The 16,205-nt window shown below is 37.1% G+C and overlaps 1 protein-coding gene across 1 annotated transcript; it reads left to right on the top strand.

Moving 5' to 3' along the window:
- The first annotated feature begins 4,915 nt into the window (after positions 1-4,915).
- Positions 4,916-15,494, top strand: LOC117964449 (membrane cofactor protein-like). The gene is made up of 8 exons (XM_059003453.1): positions 4,916-5,138; positions 9,561-9,660; positions 9,999-10,072; positions 10,737-10,916; positions 11,561-11,746; positions 12,025-12,084; positions 15,320-15,324; positions 15,453-15,494. The coding sequence occupies exons 1-8, from the start codon at positions 5,051-5,053 to the stop codon at positions 15,492-15,494; spliced, it is 735 nt and encodes a 244-aa protein (XP_058859436.1). The 5' UTR covers positions 4,916-5,050.
- Positions 15,495-16,205: the final 711 nt, after the last annotated feature.

Genomic DNA, 16,205 nt, shown 5'->3' with positions numbered 1-16,205 from the left:
GATGCCTGTGTTTGTTTAACGTGTACCGGCCAGTTTTCATCCCCCTGAAATGTACAGTGATGTTGTGTGCTGTGTTAGCAATGAAATAGGAGTGGTGTGCTGGCACCCAGACCCAGTGGAAAGTAAATCTCTTCCAGCTGCCAGAAAGTGCATAAAAACAATGAGGAGGGTGTCGGTAAACACAGCCGCTCCACTCCCAGACACCCATCTAGTACTGAGTGCAGAAGGATTTAGACATGTTTAAAGAAACTACATAACATCTGAAGTATGTAGTATCTGTAAAAGAACAGGAAAGAATCTCTTATTGATGATGATGATGATAAGTTGTTCAATTGACCCAAGTTTTAAATCATGACGTATACAGCCATTTCTGAACCCTACCTGCCACGAGCCTCCGTGGGAAAGCAGGATGAATGGAGTACAGGTGGGTAGCAGGGCAAAACTGCACATGTTCTCTGTTAGCAAATCCAATACATCAATGGGGTACACTGGTCCCCAAAATATCAGATACAGTAGCCCCTGGATTTTCTTATACATTCATTTGTAATTATTGCAAGTCAATACTAAGTTGTGATCAAGCAGAATAAAGAGAACAGGTATTTATTAAATAAACTGTAGTTGCACCAATGCAGTGTAGAGAAGTACAATTATAGTGTTACCATCACCCCAGTAGTCAATTAGATGGGCATTTGCACAAAGGGAAAATCTGGGGCGGATAAGGCATTCTTTAATTAAAAGTTGAAATAAACCTTTAACTTGCTAATACATGATGTGATCAAACATCATTTAAAAAAAGTTTTGGACACATTTTAAGTTTTGTGTATTACAGTACATTAGCATATCTGACTGTACCAATGGAATATTATGACAAGAATAAATCCTCCTGTATTTTAATTTGGTCTTTATTCTCGTATGTATGTACACAGTATAGAACCTGTTTATTTTGTTTGGAGTTATGTCACGCGCTGTTCGAAAAGGTAATAAAATATTTAAAGGTATTTAAATAGTTCACAATTAGCATCACAATTGGGACAATTGAGAATCGACAGCGCTCTGGCTAATTTGTTGCTAATTTAATTGGTACACAGCGGTGTGTTGTTCAGTTTTGTAGGAACTCAAACTTGAGGGGATATAGCATACATGCTTGTTTGTTCTTAAAGTAAGATAAAGATTTTTAACTTGTCAGATTCATTCAGTCATCAGTTCAGAGTATCGTGAAACCTGTATCAATGAATAAACTTTATTTTTATGTACGTGTATAGGTAGGGCCTATGTTTGCATGTAGGATTTTACATTTAAAAATATACTTTCATTACATGAAAACATTTGTGAATTGTTGATGTCGCTGGTATCGCTGACAGATATGTTCCAAAAGAGACGTTACTGAAACTTTACTGATGTCCCAGGGGCAAAATAGGCTACCAAAATCCAGCCCTGCTAATACCTGATTCAGCAGCTTCAGGGCTGCCTTCCTCTGTTTTGTGGGTACCAATGGCAGACCTATCCAAAATGATAGGCGGTTGAGTTGAAGGGCGTGTTCCAAGAATTTTGTCAAGTTCATCAAAAAAGGGAAATGTTACTCTACCACGTCCAGAGCGGTTGTTATTATCTTTAACCTTAGTGTTTAATTTTTAATTGTTTAATTTTTTCTCTGCATTTTTTTGAGGTTCTCTCAAACCCAGCTTCGGTCCTATAATTAGGAATTCTTCAGATTAAGAAGACAGCTCCTCCTGTACTCATTCATTACTGCACAATTCAATGAGCTGTCCTGTCTCAGTGTCCAACCCTGTAGCTGCACGATCGACCATTTTCATATTACAGTATTATATCTGTATATATATATATATATATATATATATATATATATATATATATATATATACACATATACAGTTGTAGTCAAAAGTTTACATACCGCAAGATGAGCACCAACTAAAACGTAGCTTTACAGTAATCTAATGTGATCCATCTGCGTCTACATCCGATGATGTAGATATCCATTTACGTTTCCTTCCATATGATGATGTAGATATCCTTCTGTCTGGTGTTGATGGCTGAAGTGTAATGCTGGCTCCAGGAATCAGCTTATTTTGCCTCCCCAGCGCATCAGCACACACAATGGGTGCAAAGCTGGCTCCGGGGATCAACCACAGTGCGGTCTCTCCAGCGCATCAGCATGACAACCGTCTGGATTGAGCTAAGTAGGGTACATCTCTGGGGTGTTCAAGTGGGTACCTTCCAACCTCGTTGTGTTTCGTCGACTAGCCCATGACACCTCAAGAGGGCTCGACGGTGATTCTGGTGTTCATGCATCACCCTCCTCCATCCCCCACTCAACTCAACCCAGCTTACTTACCTGTATATCAGCATTTCTTTCTTTCTATTGTGCTTGAGATCCCCAACCAGAATCTTTCCATCTCAACCACAGCCAGTTGCTGCTCCTCTCCGCTGCTTCAGATAAGTTCTTCACTGTGCGACACAAGTCTTGACCACTGAATCCAACGTCTCTGAGAAACCGGGTTGTAGTGTGTGCCATAAATCCTCGACAACCCACCTCCACTGGGTAAACCTGGACTCTACATCCTCGGTATTCCGCTTCAGCAGCTAGTTGAGCGTACCGAAGTTTCTTCCTCTCATACGCCTCATCCACAGCATCATCCCATGGCATTGTTAACTCTACCAGGTGAACAAGGCGTGTTGATCCAGACCACAAGACAATATCTGGTCGAAGGTTAGTGGTGGCAATCTCAGGTGTTAAAATAAGCCGTTGACCAACATCTGCCACATTTTCCAATCTCTAGCAGCTTCCAGTTGCCCTGGGCGAGGCTTGGTTTTAACACCTTTTCCTGGCAGTTGCCCTCCTGGGGAGAGGAATGTTGTCTTTTGTGTGTAATGTTTTGATGGAACTGGTGGCAACTTATTGGTCATGTTATGCTTGTCTTCCAATGCTAAGGCCAAACATCGCAGCACCTGGTTATGGCGCCAAGTAAACCGTTCTTGGCTAAGACCCACCTTACATCCTGTCAAAATGTGCCTAAATGTTGCAGGTAATGAACACAAAGAACATGAGGGATCCTCTCCTACCCAGAGGTTTAGGTTCTGTGGTGATTGGAGAGGTTATGGGAGGTGGTTATTAAATACATACCTTGGCAGTGCATCATGATTTCATGAATACACCTGTTTCATGATGATAAAATGTGTGCCAGTCTAACACACATCACTTTTGTAATAATGGAAGACCATCCCTTTTTCATAAGAATGCTATTCCACTGCATCTAAGCATTGTAACATGGCTAAGGCATGCTGCAGTGAGAGCCTGGGTAAGTATTCAATGGAGTTACACAAGCACATTTTTTTAAAATTATTATTCACTGAAAAAATGCCTAATCTCAGTTATCCTGTCAGGCTAAATTTGATGTGGAGCTTGTCAAAACATACTGTAAGCAGCTTTATAACAAGTCACTTGATATTACAAGACATTGTATGACAATTAAATATCAACACCTAAACCCTGACCCAATAAAGCTGTTGACCTTGGACCTGTTCAGTGCAATGTAGCAACAAGAAGGATTGTTTAATGTGTCATGCTGCTTTGGAATAGTCAGCATGGGGTACTTATCAGTGTGTAATAAAGATTGAGTCCTGCCAGCCTGGTAGAGGCTGCCACGGTGTACTGCAGTTAAGTTCCATGTTTGACACTAAGTTCTGCAGCTTACCCTTGTCCTGCACACAGTTTACTGCTTGCAGCAGCAGGGGGTTTCATGTGATAGGAGAAGAACAACAAATATCCATATCAAATACCATGCTGGCTCCGTGCCAAGCAATGTATGCCAGGAAGGCGCTGCCCTGAAGTTTATAGTGACTTTGAACAAAACACAAAATCCCTATTTACACTTCCTTGTTTTATTTGAAATAAGCACCGAGTACTGTATTTTTAAGTCGGGTCTACCTAGGGGTTGAGTTGAGGAACATTTCCAAAGAGGAATTTGGAGTACCTCCAAGGTCCCACCCTAAGCCTGTAATACCACAGAGGCATACCCGCTGCGTATACCTCTTGAGAAATCCAAGCAACCCAGCAGGTACTGACACATGACTATAGATAAAAAGGAGTGGTGTCATTTACTGGGTGAGGAACCTACATTCATTAAAAGAAAAGAAGAAAAGAAAAACAACACAAAGAATTGCTCAGATGGGTTGTTTTTTTTTGCCATGTCTACAAACTTTCCAGTCAAAAATACAGATTTAAACAGTCTAATATAGACTTAAACACAGGAGTAATGACTGTACCGCACCCTAAACACTTCCTCTGCGTGTACGTCCTGACGTTACCCTGGCAGCAGTGTGGAGTAGTGGTTAGGGCTCTGGACTCTTGACCGGAGGGTCGTGGGTTCAATCCCCAGTGGGGGACACTGCTGCTGTACCCTTGAGCAAGGTACTTTACCTAGATTGCTCCAGTAAAAACCCAACTGTATAAATGGGTAATTGTATGTAAACAAAATAATAATGTGATATCTTGTGTAACAATTGTAAGTTGCCCTGGATAAGGGCGTCTGCTAAGAAATAAATAATAATAATAATAATAATAATAATAATAATAATAATAATAATAATAATAATAATACCCTGCCAACTGCTTGTTGTTGCGCGAGTGGGTGGAGGCAATAAGGGCGGGGGGAATAAGAGAATAGAGGACACCTGTATTATATCTTCCTGCTGCTCTGAAGCCAAGTTTGTACTTTAGAAAGCGTTGTCTTAAGGAACAAACCCCTTAAACAACAACACCAACACATTTATATTCTTTATAATAATCATTTAATTTACAACACAACGTACTCTAGTGATTTTCCAACATTTTGTGTTGGAAATTCACAAATAAGAAAAGAAGAGACTTAAAAGAAGGAGAAAAGGCATTTTGTTAAATAAAGTCTACATTTTCAAGGCAGAGCTACAACCACAACCAGGCGAATCACAAAACCAAGGAATACCAGACGAGGACTCGGTGACGTAGTTTTCTTCTTGAACAATTTGAAGAGAATAACTAGGAAGAAAAATGCCTGGACGCAATACAAATTCTGACGACAACGTGTTTATGATTTCACTATGTGTGGGGCTGGCCTTGCTCATTGTCCGTGTGTCTGGTAAGTCATAATTATATATATATATGTGTGTGTGTGTGTGTGAGTAGCAGTAAGACCTGACACAGAGGGCATTAGCACAGGCATTATTGTGGACTGTTTGGTTAATGCGGTTTTATTCTATATACTGTGTGTAATATATATATATATATATATATATATATATATTAAAAGAAAAAATACTTTGTATGATGTTTCCACCACTGAAAAATGTAAAAATCCAGAGCTTTTTAAAAAATGCTATCTATAATAATATAATACTGAACAGCCATAGATCTGTCACTTCAGTTAGCAAAACATATTTCCTTAAAAACAACACCACATTATATAGGCATATTTCTGTCTATTAAATACTGTTATCTGGCTACCAACATACGGCAGGTACGGTGTCTCGCTCTTTTCATACCATATGTACCTACGAGTCGAAGCATTCCTGTATTTGATAATAGCACCTATTAACAAAACCAATCAACTGGCCTAATTAAGGCTACATTGTTATGTTTGTAAAAGTATTGGTACTGTTATTAGTCTTTGATATGGGTGGATTCATATTTAATAACTTGTGAACTAGAAATGTACCAAATAACTGTTTTACAGAATACGAACCTTCGCTTTTTAATACACAAGCAGCGCTTTATAAAGAAATTATAAATAAAAAAATAAACACACCGTGTTGTAACACACTGTATTCTGTTTGTCACAGCTGGCCAATCTGTATCAAAGTAGTACTGTCTACGCCAACACAGGAGTTACCCGTACAGACATAAAATACCTCTTAACCATGTGCACCTTAGCAGGGCGCACTGACTGAAAAGAAAAGGCTTACACAGGTTCGAGAATACTTCCACCGGGGAGCCACACCACCTAAAGTTCACCACCAGACAGAACTGAGAACTCAGTCCACAGCATATACATTTAAAATTCTTTATCCAGTTGACCACCCATTTAACAAATACAAATCAAATGCAACTTATTATACACACACATATGCCTCTAGAACCACCGTCTGGAACATACAGGTGACCACTTCTCTACTCACTTCCCACAATTTATTAGAATCCATATAAATTAACACTGGATCCAGTATTTGCCAATTTAGGTCCCTTCACCCACGAGTTCTAGTGACCCAGCCAAACCCTGTATCCCTCAGCTCTAATTACCATACAAACGCCGTTTCTGGATTCATGTTTCTCTATCACCACTCGACATTTGTGGTTGAAGTCACTGGAGTTCAATCCGGCTGTTTTAGGTCATTTATCTGTGCTCTCAGTGAATCTTGCGAGAAAAGGAAATGGGATAACGGGCAGTAGATTCTTATCCCACTGTGCACTGGTATTTGAGATAGCCAGAAACTAGAGACAAGAATATAAACGCACACACAAAAGGGGTAGACTGTAATTAGCCTTAATAACAATAGAACGTTTTATGAAAGTATTCACTTTACATGTAAAAAGTTCCTGTTTTGATCAGAAATCATTCAAACATACTAATTAAAATAGAGATCTCAGTTAAAAGAAGGGGTGTACTGCACAATGAATAAAAGTACTAATCATTTAATAAGAAACAACAACCAGACAAACCTCCAACTGTCAATCTCGCACTGTGCAGAAAACACTGCAACCTTTCTAGCCAATGGGAGCACACACTAATATTTTAATCAACGAAAACCCAGCCTCACTCAAAACTGCAAAACAGTCAAAAAATATTTATTTTCACAACATTTATAAATCTGGGGAAAAAATACAAGATTTAAGTTAAATCTGGAAAAAATACAACACTTTTTATTTTACACTGGCACCCCATACTCGAATTCTCTTTCTTGTCTGTCTTTCCACGGCTCTGTCAATCGTTTCGATTTCCCTCCTTTCTCTACCACAGGAACTAACCATGTGCTAATTAAATTAAATAACATACAGGTGTAGCGCTCTGGGATGCTTAAACAATTTGAACAAAGAAGTACAAAATCGTGCAAGAGAAAAAGAATACCTAATTAAACAAAGTGTCAACAAAAATCAGAACGTGTATAAATACAAACCTGTTCAATACATAAAACAAACGTGTCACATAATAATACATCTTTAGTGCAATCATAAAATGGAAAACACACACACACACACACAAAATATATCCAGCAATTTTATAATTCGTACTTTGTCACTGTCAAACGTCGTGTTGCATTAGTACATTTCAGAGACAAACATTTAGATGTCAGTTTTGGTAACAATTTATACAATATTATTTGAATTACTTCTAATTCACGTTGCACATTAAACACGTGGGCATGTAGTCCTGAGAGAGCTATATTCACGGTTACACAGCATTTAATATATATATATATATATATATATATATATATATATATATATATATATATATATATATATATATATATTTTTATAAGCTTTGTAAGGCATAATTAAACAATACGGGATGTTTAATATCTTTGAAGTAGTCATAACAAAGTTAATGCGTTATAAGACTATAATAAACCTCTCATATACTAACCTGAATAGATCAGTTAAGAGAGACAGAGTCAGCTTTGTAGCTTTCCTTTCAGTGGTCACATTCTGGGGAGCAAGGAATAATGCAGATCTATATCCGTCTCTCTCGAATGGCGCCACCAACAGGATGCCTCTTAAACTACAGAACTTTAGTTTACACACAAACTAGGCATTTTCCAGATATTACACAGGATTAAACACGTAAGTACTTTACTTAAATCTTGTGGGTGCTACATCACCTTATGACATGGTAACAGCGACAAGGTTATTTTTTTTATTTCAGTAAAACGTTCCTTGTTGAAACGGTATAGGTCTGCATTGTTCCTAAAGTCGGGGCAGATTACTGTTATACTTACAAAAACAATAATAACGAAACATTGAGTTCACATTGAGAGGCAGAGTGTTTTATTTCGATGTTTAGTTATATATAGACGACGTCATTTTTAAACGTTGCTCGGGTAACTACAGTACACCTTTTTTGGAGAGCTCCATTTTTATCAATGGAAGCAGAACTTCATTTTATAAAGCAATGTGGCCTCAAAGTACTCAGAAAATACAGACGGTAAAAATAATATGTTAATAATATGTCATATGGACAATGGGCCAATAAAATGCCAAACTTAAGCTTTTTATCAGTTGTTGTATGTATGGTCTACCCATGTACAGTTCATATAATGATCACAGATGGTATGGGGGGTATGCAGCTATCACTGACAGGCCTATACGTTGCTGTCTGGCAGGAGGATCATTAATGCCACCTCTCCTAACTCTTCTGACTCTTCTGACTTGTAACTTCTTGATACACGCCAGATTCCTGTTCTACCCCAATCCCAGGCTGTGCCACCCTATTCCGCTGCTATCGAGAATGTACAGCTTTCATCTTTCATTGAACTGTTTCAGTCATCTGGGTCTCTGCATTACTCTGCATTCAGGGGAAACCCTGTTATGATATTTGGTGCATCTAATGGATTTCTAAAGTTCTGTGGATGCACAGTGGTAATGTCTGTGCCAGTGAAATCTGTATCTGAGGGATATAGCCTAATGGAGGTGCCTGTCCATTCTTATTCACACATGCGTTTGTCATACTTGTATCTTTACACATACAGTGCGTACCCTCAAGGTGAATGACACCGGAAGGGCAAGGCAGTCTAAAAGCAGGAGAGCTGTAAGATCCCTTGGCTTGTTTATCACAGCAACTTAAAAAATAAAGACAAGTTGTAGTGGTGAAATCACTAAACTGGATATCTTGCTGTGTTTAGCACAATGTGGCAATCCTCCAGCTTATCCCAATGTGATAATAATCACTCAACCACCACTTGACGTAGAGGGATCTACAATCACTTATGCATGTCAGAGTGGGTATGTACGGAAGAGTGGATCTACAACAATCACCTGTACCAATTCACAGTGGTCACAGCTGACCTTGGTGTGTGAACGTAAGTATGATTTTGATATTTGTTTTAATGGTGTCTGTTATTGTATTGCTAGACTACTTAATCACTAATTTGTTGGTTTGTGTTGGTAGGGAGGGACGGACGAACACTTTTTTAAATTCTGTTTTAAATTATCTTTGAAAAAGTAGCTATTCACTGTTTGACTGCCTTTGACTATATGTCTATTAACCAACTAAAGGTTATTTTTACTAAGAATGTGTGCTGTCTGCAAGGGAACTGTTCTCTTAAACAATTCTATTGGTCTCAATGATATTATGTAAGTGGAATTTAAAATAAATCAGGAATTCGGTTCAGTCTAAGTATTTAAAAGTATGGAGATACAGTACTACGGTGCAGGTGTTGCTAAATACTAACATTTACAAAAACACACATTTGTGTGCAATGTAGGGAACAGTTAAACTACTTTTGGATAATGTCTGTACAATGTGCTCTGTACTCATTTCAGATTTTGATTGTATTTTCTCTTTCAGGCCGATCATGTGGAAGTCCAGGAGAGATACTTAATGGACGCTTTAATACTGATGAGGGTGTTCTTTTTGGAGACAAGGCTTATGCAGTTTGTAATGAAGGGTGAGTATATTGTGGTTGATGCTCAAGATTATTAAGGTTGGGGTAGTATGTGCATATAGTCCAGTAATGAGATGTATTATTACTATAATAATATTACTGTTCTTGTCCTAGGGAAGCATGTCCCTGTCATCAGTGATATAGTGCAGGTGCTCATATGTAAATTAAAGTTTAAGATTTGCATCTTCTCCAGTTGTGATTAAAATTACTGTGGGCCGTATTTAACTACATTTCTGAAAGCAACATGTTTTAAAAGCTGGCAATAAACCACGTAGTTGCAGCTAGATGTAGAAAAAAAACAAACAAACAAAAAAAACATTAGGGTTTCTTGTTTGTTTTAGATTCCAGTTGGTAGGCAGTGGTGTCAGAAACTGCGTTGCTACTGGCTGGGATGGTGCCATTCCTATATGTGAAAGTAAGTAGGCTTATGTGTTTAAAAAAAAAATAAAATGTTTTTAAATATAATTGTTCTATGTATAGAGTATCACATAGGATGCTGTACAGTGCAAGCTGATAGGAACTCCTCGAGAGGTCAGAGTGGCTACTGGCTGCTCTCACCTTGAGGGGGTGCAATTCAGTTTGTATTTAACACAACACCCAATTCTATATTTCTTTTAAGGTAGAGTTAAATAAGAATAGTTTAACGGTATAGTTTTCCTTTTTTGTTTCTGTATTGAAATTAACATTTATTCTTTGTACATGAATATTAGGATATGAATAGTGTCTGTGTCATATACTGAAAATAAATAAAGCTATACATGGATTTAGTCTGTAGTTTGAGTGGAATTATCTTGCATAGACTGGTATACACGTTAGCAATGTTGAAAGAGTTCAGATGTATTTGCACAATGTTTGATTGTAAGGTGCAGAGTAAACTATTAGCCCACCTTGCAGACATTAGATGTTCCTTTAGACTTTTCCTAACAAAATGCATGTGTGCAAATACCATGTATTATCTATCTCTCTAACTGTTTATGTATTGATTATGTGTAATGTAATGTATTAAAGATGCATTTGATATAAACCATTGATTTTGATTAGGCTGATATTTGGAATAAGGTTTTTTTTCTTTCTCCTAGTTGTTAAGTGTCCAAACCCTCCAGAGATTGTAAATGGTGAAATCACAAACCCACCTCAGGGAACTGTCACGTTTGGCACAGTTATTATCTACAAGTGTAATGAAGGGATTCTGGTGGGTAATAGGGAGCTTGTTTGCACCAAAGATGGAAACTACAGTAGTGCTCCTCCAGCATGTAAAGGTATGTATTGCTTTGTTTAATGATGTAACTGTGTGATTTTGAGGGATGTGTCATTCTAGAAGGGGTAGATTGATCTCTGATGGACCCCCGGCTGCCACCTCATCACACAAACGTAACACATCACTCCCCACTAAGATATAATGAACTGTTTAATAAAACAAACACAAAAAAAACAACCTCAGTTTCAAACGATGATGCCACTGTACCTCTTGCAGACGTATTTGTAAGTTTTAACACACCGGCACACAATCCATCCCTGGTTTTGATGAAATGTTTACAAATAAAAATAATATTGTAATTAACCCCGCTGTCAGGCTGGCCAAACTGAACACAGCCACCTTTACATCCAACCTAACACACCGTTTGGAATCATGTGACCTTTTGGTTTCAGTTTGAACGATAGTCTCCATTCTGTTACTTTATGTTTTTTATTAAGATCTATAATTTAAAAGTAATATTCATACAGTGTTCACAAAATCACTTATATATATGTATGCAGATAATGGGTTATTAATTAATTTCTTCATTGAAAATGTTGCTTTAATTTCAAACTGTAGCAGACTCAGCTTTTTAAATATTTTCTAGATCTATGCTACAGGTATTTAATGTTATTCTGTTTGACCATTACTTGTTTGTTATTACAGATCACAAAGGCTGCCCTTCTGTTCAAGTGGAAAATGGCAGTAAGGTAGCCGGATTTGGACCTGATTATAACTATGGGGATTTCATTACCTTTGCTTGTAATCCTGGGTATATTCTCAGTGGCACTGACACTGTTACATGTGGAATAAATGGAATTTGGGAACCTGAACTTCCGACTTGCCAAAAAGGTAAGTACCATTCACGCTTTGAAATAAAACACTAACTTGAAATACAGTAAACATCATGCTGACCAGCAAACCTTCAAGAGAGTTCTTATTGTCTGTTGTAAACTATTAAAGGTAATATAGGAATTATGTATTTATTGATAACATCTATGTTGCATTATTTGTTAAATCAGTATTAGCCTTGTATAAACCTGTTCTATACATTCACCTTTGAGATTCACTATACAATATTAATGTATTGAACTTGCATTCAACCTAATTGTTTTATTTATTTTATTTAGCTACAACCACAACAACAACAACCACCACAACCACAGAAGTGCCTCCGACACCCTCTCCTGGTAATGTGTTTAACCATTATTAACACCCAACCCCCCAACCCCCTGCTAAACCACCCTGCTGACCCTGGCATTGTCAGAGGGCACAGACATGTTAACCATGAAAAAGCTAAAATATTGATTATTGTTTAACGACCTTCTGTTAGAAGTACAACCTATTCTGGTAATTAAAAATAGTGATTAAATTAAATAAGAATAATTCCATGCTGCACAATCTCAGGCTTTCTTTCCAGCATGCAGACATGGCTCTTTCATTCCATTGCAAACTGCTCCCCCCCCCCCCCCTGTTTTATTTGGTTAACATCTATTTTACAGAAGTTACTATAAACCTCTTCAACCTTAAATACGTATGAAATACTGTTGTCCTATGTCTTAAGTACTGATTCAATACAAGTAATTTGACAATTGTACATTTTTTTCAATGTCTACAGTACTTATTTATTCTTGTTTTGGTTCTTAACATGCCTGCAAAGATAATGTAAAGGAGGTTTGTGTGGTTTCAAAAAAAATTAAAAACAAATTGCTGTTACAAAGATTGTCATAGTGGTGCTTGTAAAATGGCTGTCTTCTGCAAAAATAACATGATGTTGTAGACTATAAAAGATAAACGGACTGCATTGCCAGTTACAATTAACCCGACTAGTTGAATGCTAAAAGCAATTGCCTTTACAAATACTTTTACAATCATGTTTGTCCCACACGTGCTGTTATCACGTCACACTATTTTTCTATCTGTACTTTCTTTATGACATCAGCAAAAAATATCAAATCTGAATGCCGCCCCCCCACCCCTTTTTTTTTAGTTACCATTTTAACTTTTTTTTTTTTTTTTTTCAGTGCTGTGTGGCACAACATGTGGTAAGTTGGGGTGGGGATGGGTGGCATAACTTCATCTGGTAAATCAAGTTCTCTGAATCTGTGGGAAACCACTTGACTTAAAGAGACCAATTATAAAAATGACTTCAGAATATTGAATTGAAAAAGTAAAAAGGGTACCTTTTATTTTAGTACAATTCTACAGTAATACATTTATAATATAAATATGAAGCAAGGTGTTGCAGTTTGTAAATTTAAATAACTCCTTGTCAAAGTTCAGGAGGCTAGGATAGGTGTCCCATCCTTCCCTCCTGGAGGCTTGAGCCCTGAAACCTCTCCTTGCCTCAGAACATCCATGTCAGGAAACGGGGCAGCCCTGTGCTGAATCAATCCTTCCCCTCATCTGACAGACATTGCTCCTGTCAAGTGAACTCCCCTATTGTTCTGTTTATGCCTTTAACTGGATTAAAACTGGAAATTACTGTTGTTTTAGGTTGTATTGAATGATTTCAAATGTAAGTTGAAAGTGAACTTCCCCCAAATAATCTTTTTCTGGCGAGATGGTTTTAATTCACTAGCCTTTTACTATTAAAGACCTAGGCCAGGCACAAAGCAATTGTGTGTCTTGACTTTCATAGTCCTGCAGTAGACCAGCCTCACTTCAGCACAATGTGAAACCATGGATGAGCAACGAAACATTTGTTGTAAAAAAGTTTTGCCATAATTAGGCTTATATTGTTGAATGTAAGATTGTGAACATCCAGTCCTGTGGCTCTGATCATTTCATATGACTTGATAATCCCCTTTGTTTTGTTTTTGCTTTCTTGAAGGAATCATTCTTGGTGTATTTGCTGCTGTCATATTGGTGATTGTTGCTGTTCTAGTCTATTGCCTGTGTTTCAGAAATAGGAAAGGGTGAGTCAGTTTTATATTGTTTATAATTGTGTCTGTAAACTTGCTTCTGCTGGCCTTTTGAGCTTGCATGCATAAGCCCTTGAACTCTCTTACTGTACTCTGCCTTTGTTTCCTTTTTTAGGCAATTCAAAATTAATTAATAGTTCTTCAGCCTTGATTATTTCTATTTTTTTTTTCTCACTTTTGGGAGGCATACGAGGAGATGCAGTTTTGTCTTGTCTGTCAGTTTCCTGTGTTTTTCTTGCATATTAACTTCGTTGGGCTTCTTTGGCTTTCTCAAACACAGTTTGGGGTCTATCTTGATCATCTAACCAGCGTCAGATCCAAACACTGCCATCGTTTAATGTACATATTAATCCTGCTTTATTAACATAAAATATAAACATTTCCATGTCTGAGTGTATTTTACAGATTTATATGGGTATTTATATAAGTTGGATAAGTTTCCTATCTTAGCTTGTACTAATGTTCCTATTCACTCTCTCAACACTACTGGTCTGCTTTGTTTGTAATCCTCCCCCAGAAACATTATCAATGTGTGTAGCAACGTAGACAAACAGGTATAAGATGTATTTTCTAGAGGCAGATGGGTAAACCAGCATAGGCTGCAGTTTTGTATTTTGTTTTATAGCATTGCTTGATGAAGTTAAGGGTCCATTTGTTGGTGTGAAACATAAATTGAACTGTGTTAAGAATTTCATGAAGTAAATTCTGAGTTTCTTCAGTTGTAAGTTTTTTGTTTTGGTTATTTTTGGAATTGGGTTTCCACCATACCTGAAGCTTTGTTGTATAAAATAATCACATCTTGGTGTCAGTGGGACAGAGCCACCTCCCTCATCCTGTTCAAATCCTGTGACCACACAGGATGTGAGCTCTGCCAGGGCCCCCTACTGTCTGCCAGCCCCACTGACTTGCATGGTTATGGACAGTTGAAAGGTCACATGGTCTCATTATTTGAGTGCGATGAGGAAGGCTGTTCAGTGCCTGCACTTGAGATTCTCTAGATAAGATCAAAGCCAGGTAAAGCAGATTTAGAGAAGAGAGAACTCTGTATTGGAGCAACACAACCCAGAACCACTCGGATTACAAATTCCAATTAAAGCAATTCAAAATCAGATTTGAAGATATAAAAAACAAAAAAAAACTTATGTTTCATAGCTCTGTAATACTATAAGGTCTTATGTGAGAAGAAACAGAAGTCTTTCTGTTTATATGAAATTGCAATAAAATGTATTTTTCATCTAGTGTTTGTTGATTAATTCTCTTTTGACTTCGTATTTTTTTTTTTTTCTATTCCTGGCTTATGAACATTTATTTTCAACATCTAGCTCATACCACACTACACAAAAAAACATGAAATGAACTCAGCTGTTAAAGATGATTGATGAGCAACACAAAAATTATTGCAATTTGAGTTTAAAAAGGTATCTATTAATTATGTGTGTGGTAATTTATTTTTTTTGCCTGAAGAATTTCTTTACTCTTTTTGCCTTAAATCTAATTTCAGTGAAAGTGAGTATGCAGCGTCCATTCAAGGTTTATTTGAATTGCAACTTGGGTACATTTTCCACTGGAGTATATAACTGTATTGTACATTGAAAGTGTATTCATGTCTGTTTTGTGTTTGTTGTGTTTTGCAGGAAATCCTCTTCTCCTCCTCGCGCTGCTTCTTATTAAATTAATGCCGTTCATCTGAAAAGGATTCTCTCCGGTGGTGTGCATAAATACAGGCACTATGATCTGATTTTATTTATATTTCACTGAAAATTAAATTGTGTGCACCACTAATTTACAGCAATACAGTAGTAGGGGCTGAAGTTTGAAATATATAGTTTATTAGCTGGAGGGAGCGAAGCAATCCCAGGGGGCGTGCGAGAAGCATCCAAAAAAAAAAAAAATTCTTTAAATTGACGTAAGGCACGGCAGGATCAAATAAACAATGCGCGATCGAGACGTGAAAAATACAGAGAGTAGAAACATGCAGAAATGAAACAGACTTTTGCACAGCAGTGTATATGTGTACAATTCCCATCACTGTTAATCCAACATTGTATATCTTTCTGCATTGGCACTTTTCTCAGTATGAAGGAGTATAATAGGTCTGTGGTAATATTGGCCTTTCATAAAAGTTTATATATATAAGATTGTGCAACATTAAGAGATTTTGTAATCATGTGAACTGGAAAATATTTGTGCAGCTTTAGATAAAAAAAAAAGCCTTAAATTATATATATATATATATATATATATATATATATATATATATATATATATATATATATATATATATATATATATATAAATGTATGTGTGTGTATATAATGTGTTGTATACATTCTTGGAGTTCTATAGGACGCTTATTGAAGTATGTGAAGAGAGTTTGTCAATTGAAT

Source organism: Acipenser ruthenus, chromosome 29 (genome assembly GCF_902713425.1).
Source record: "Acipenser ruthenus chromosome 29, fAciRut3.2 maternal haplotype, whole genome shotgun sequence".
Taxonomy (NCBI): Eukaryota; Metazoa; Chordata; class Actinopteri; order Acipenseriformes; family Acipenseridae; genus Acipenser; species Acipenser ruthenus.
Note: the sequence above shows the minus strand (reverse complement) of the source record. Positions and strands in the feature narration are given on the sequence as shown.

Coding starts and splice junctions, on each gene's coding strand:
- LOC117964449 (XM_059003453.1), top strand. CDS start 5,051: ATGCCTGGACGCAATACAAATTCTGACGACAACGTGTTTATGATTTCA. Junction 9,661..9,998: donor TATGCAGTTTGTAATGAAGG/GTGAGTATATTG, acceptor TGTTTGTTTTAG/ATTCCAGTTGGTAGGCAGTG. Junction 10,917..11,560: donor TGCTCCTCCAGCATGTAAAG/GTATGTATTGCT, acceptor TTGTTATTACAG/ATCACAAAGGCTGCCCTTCT.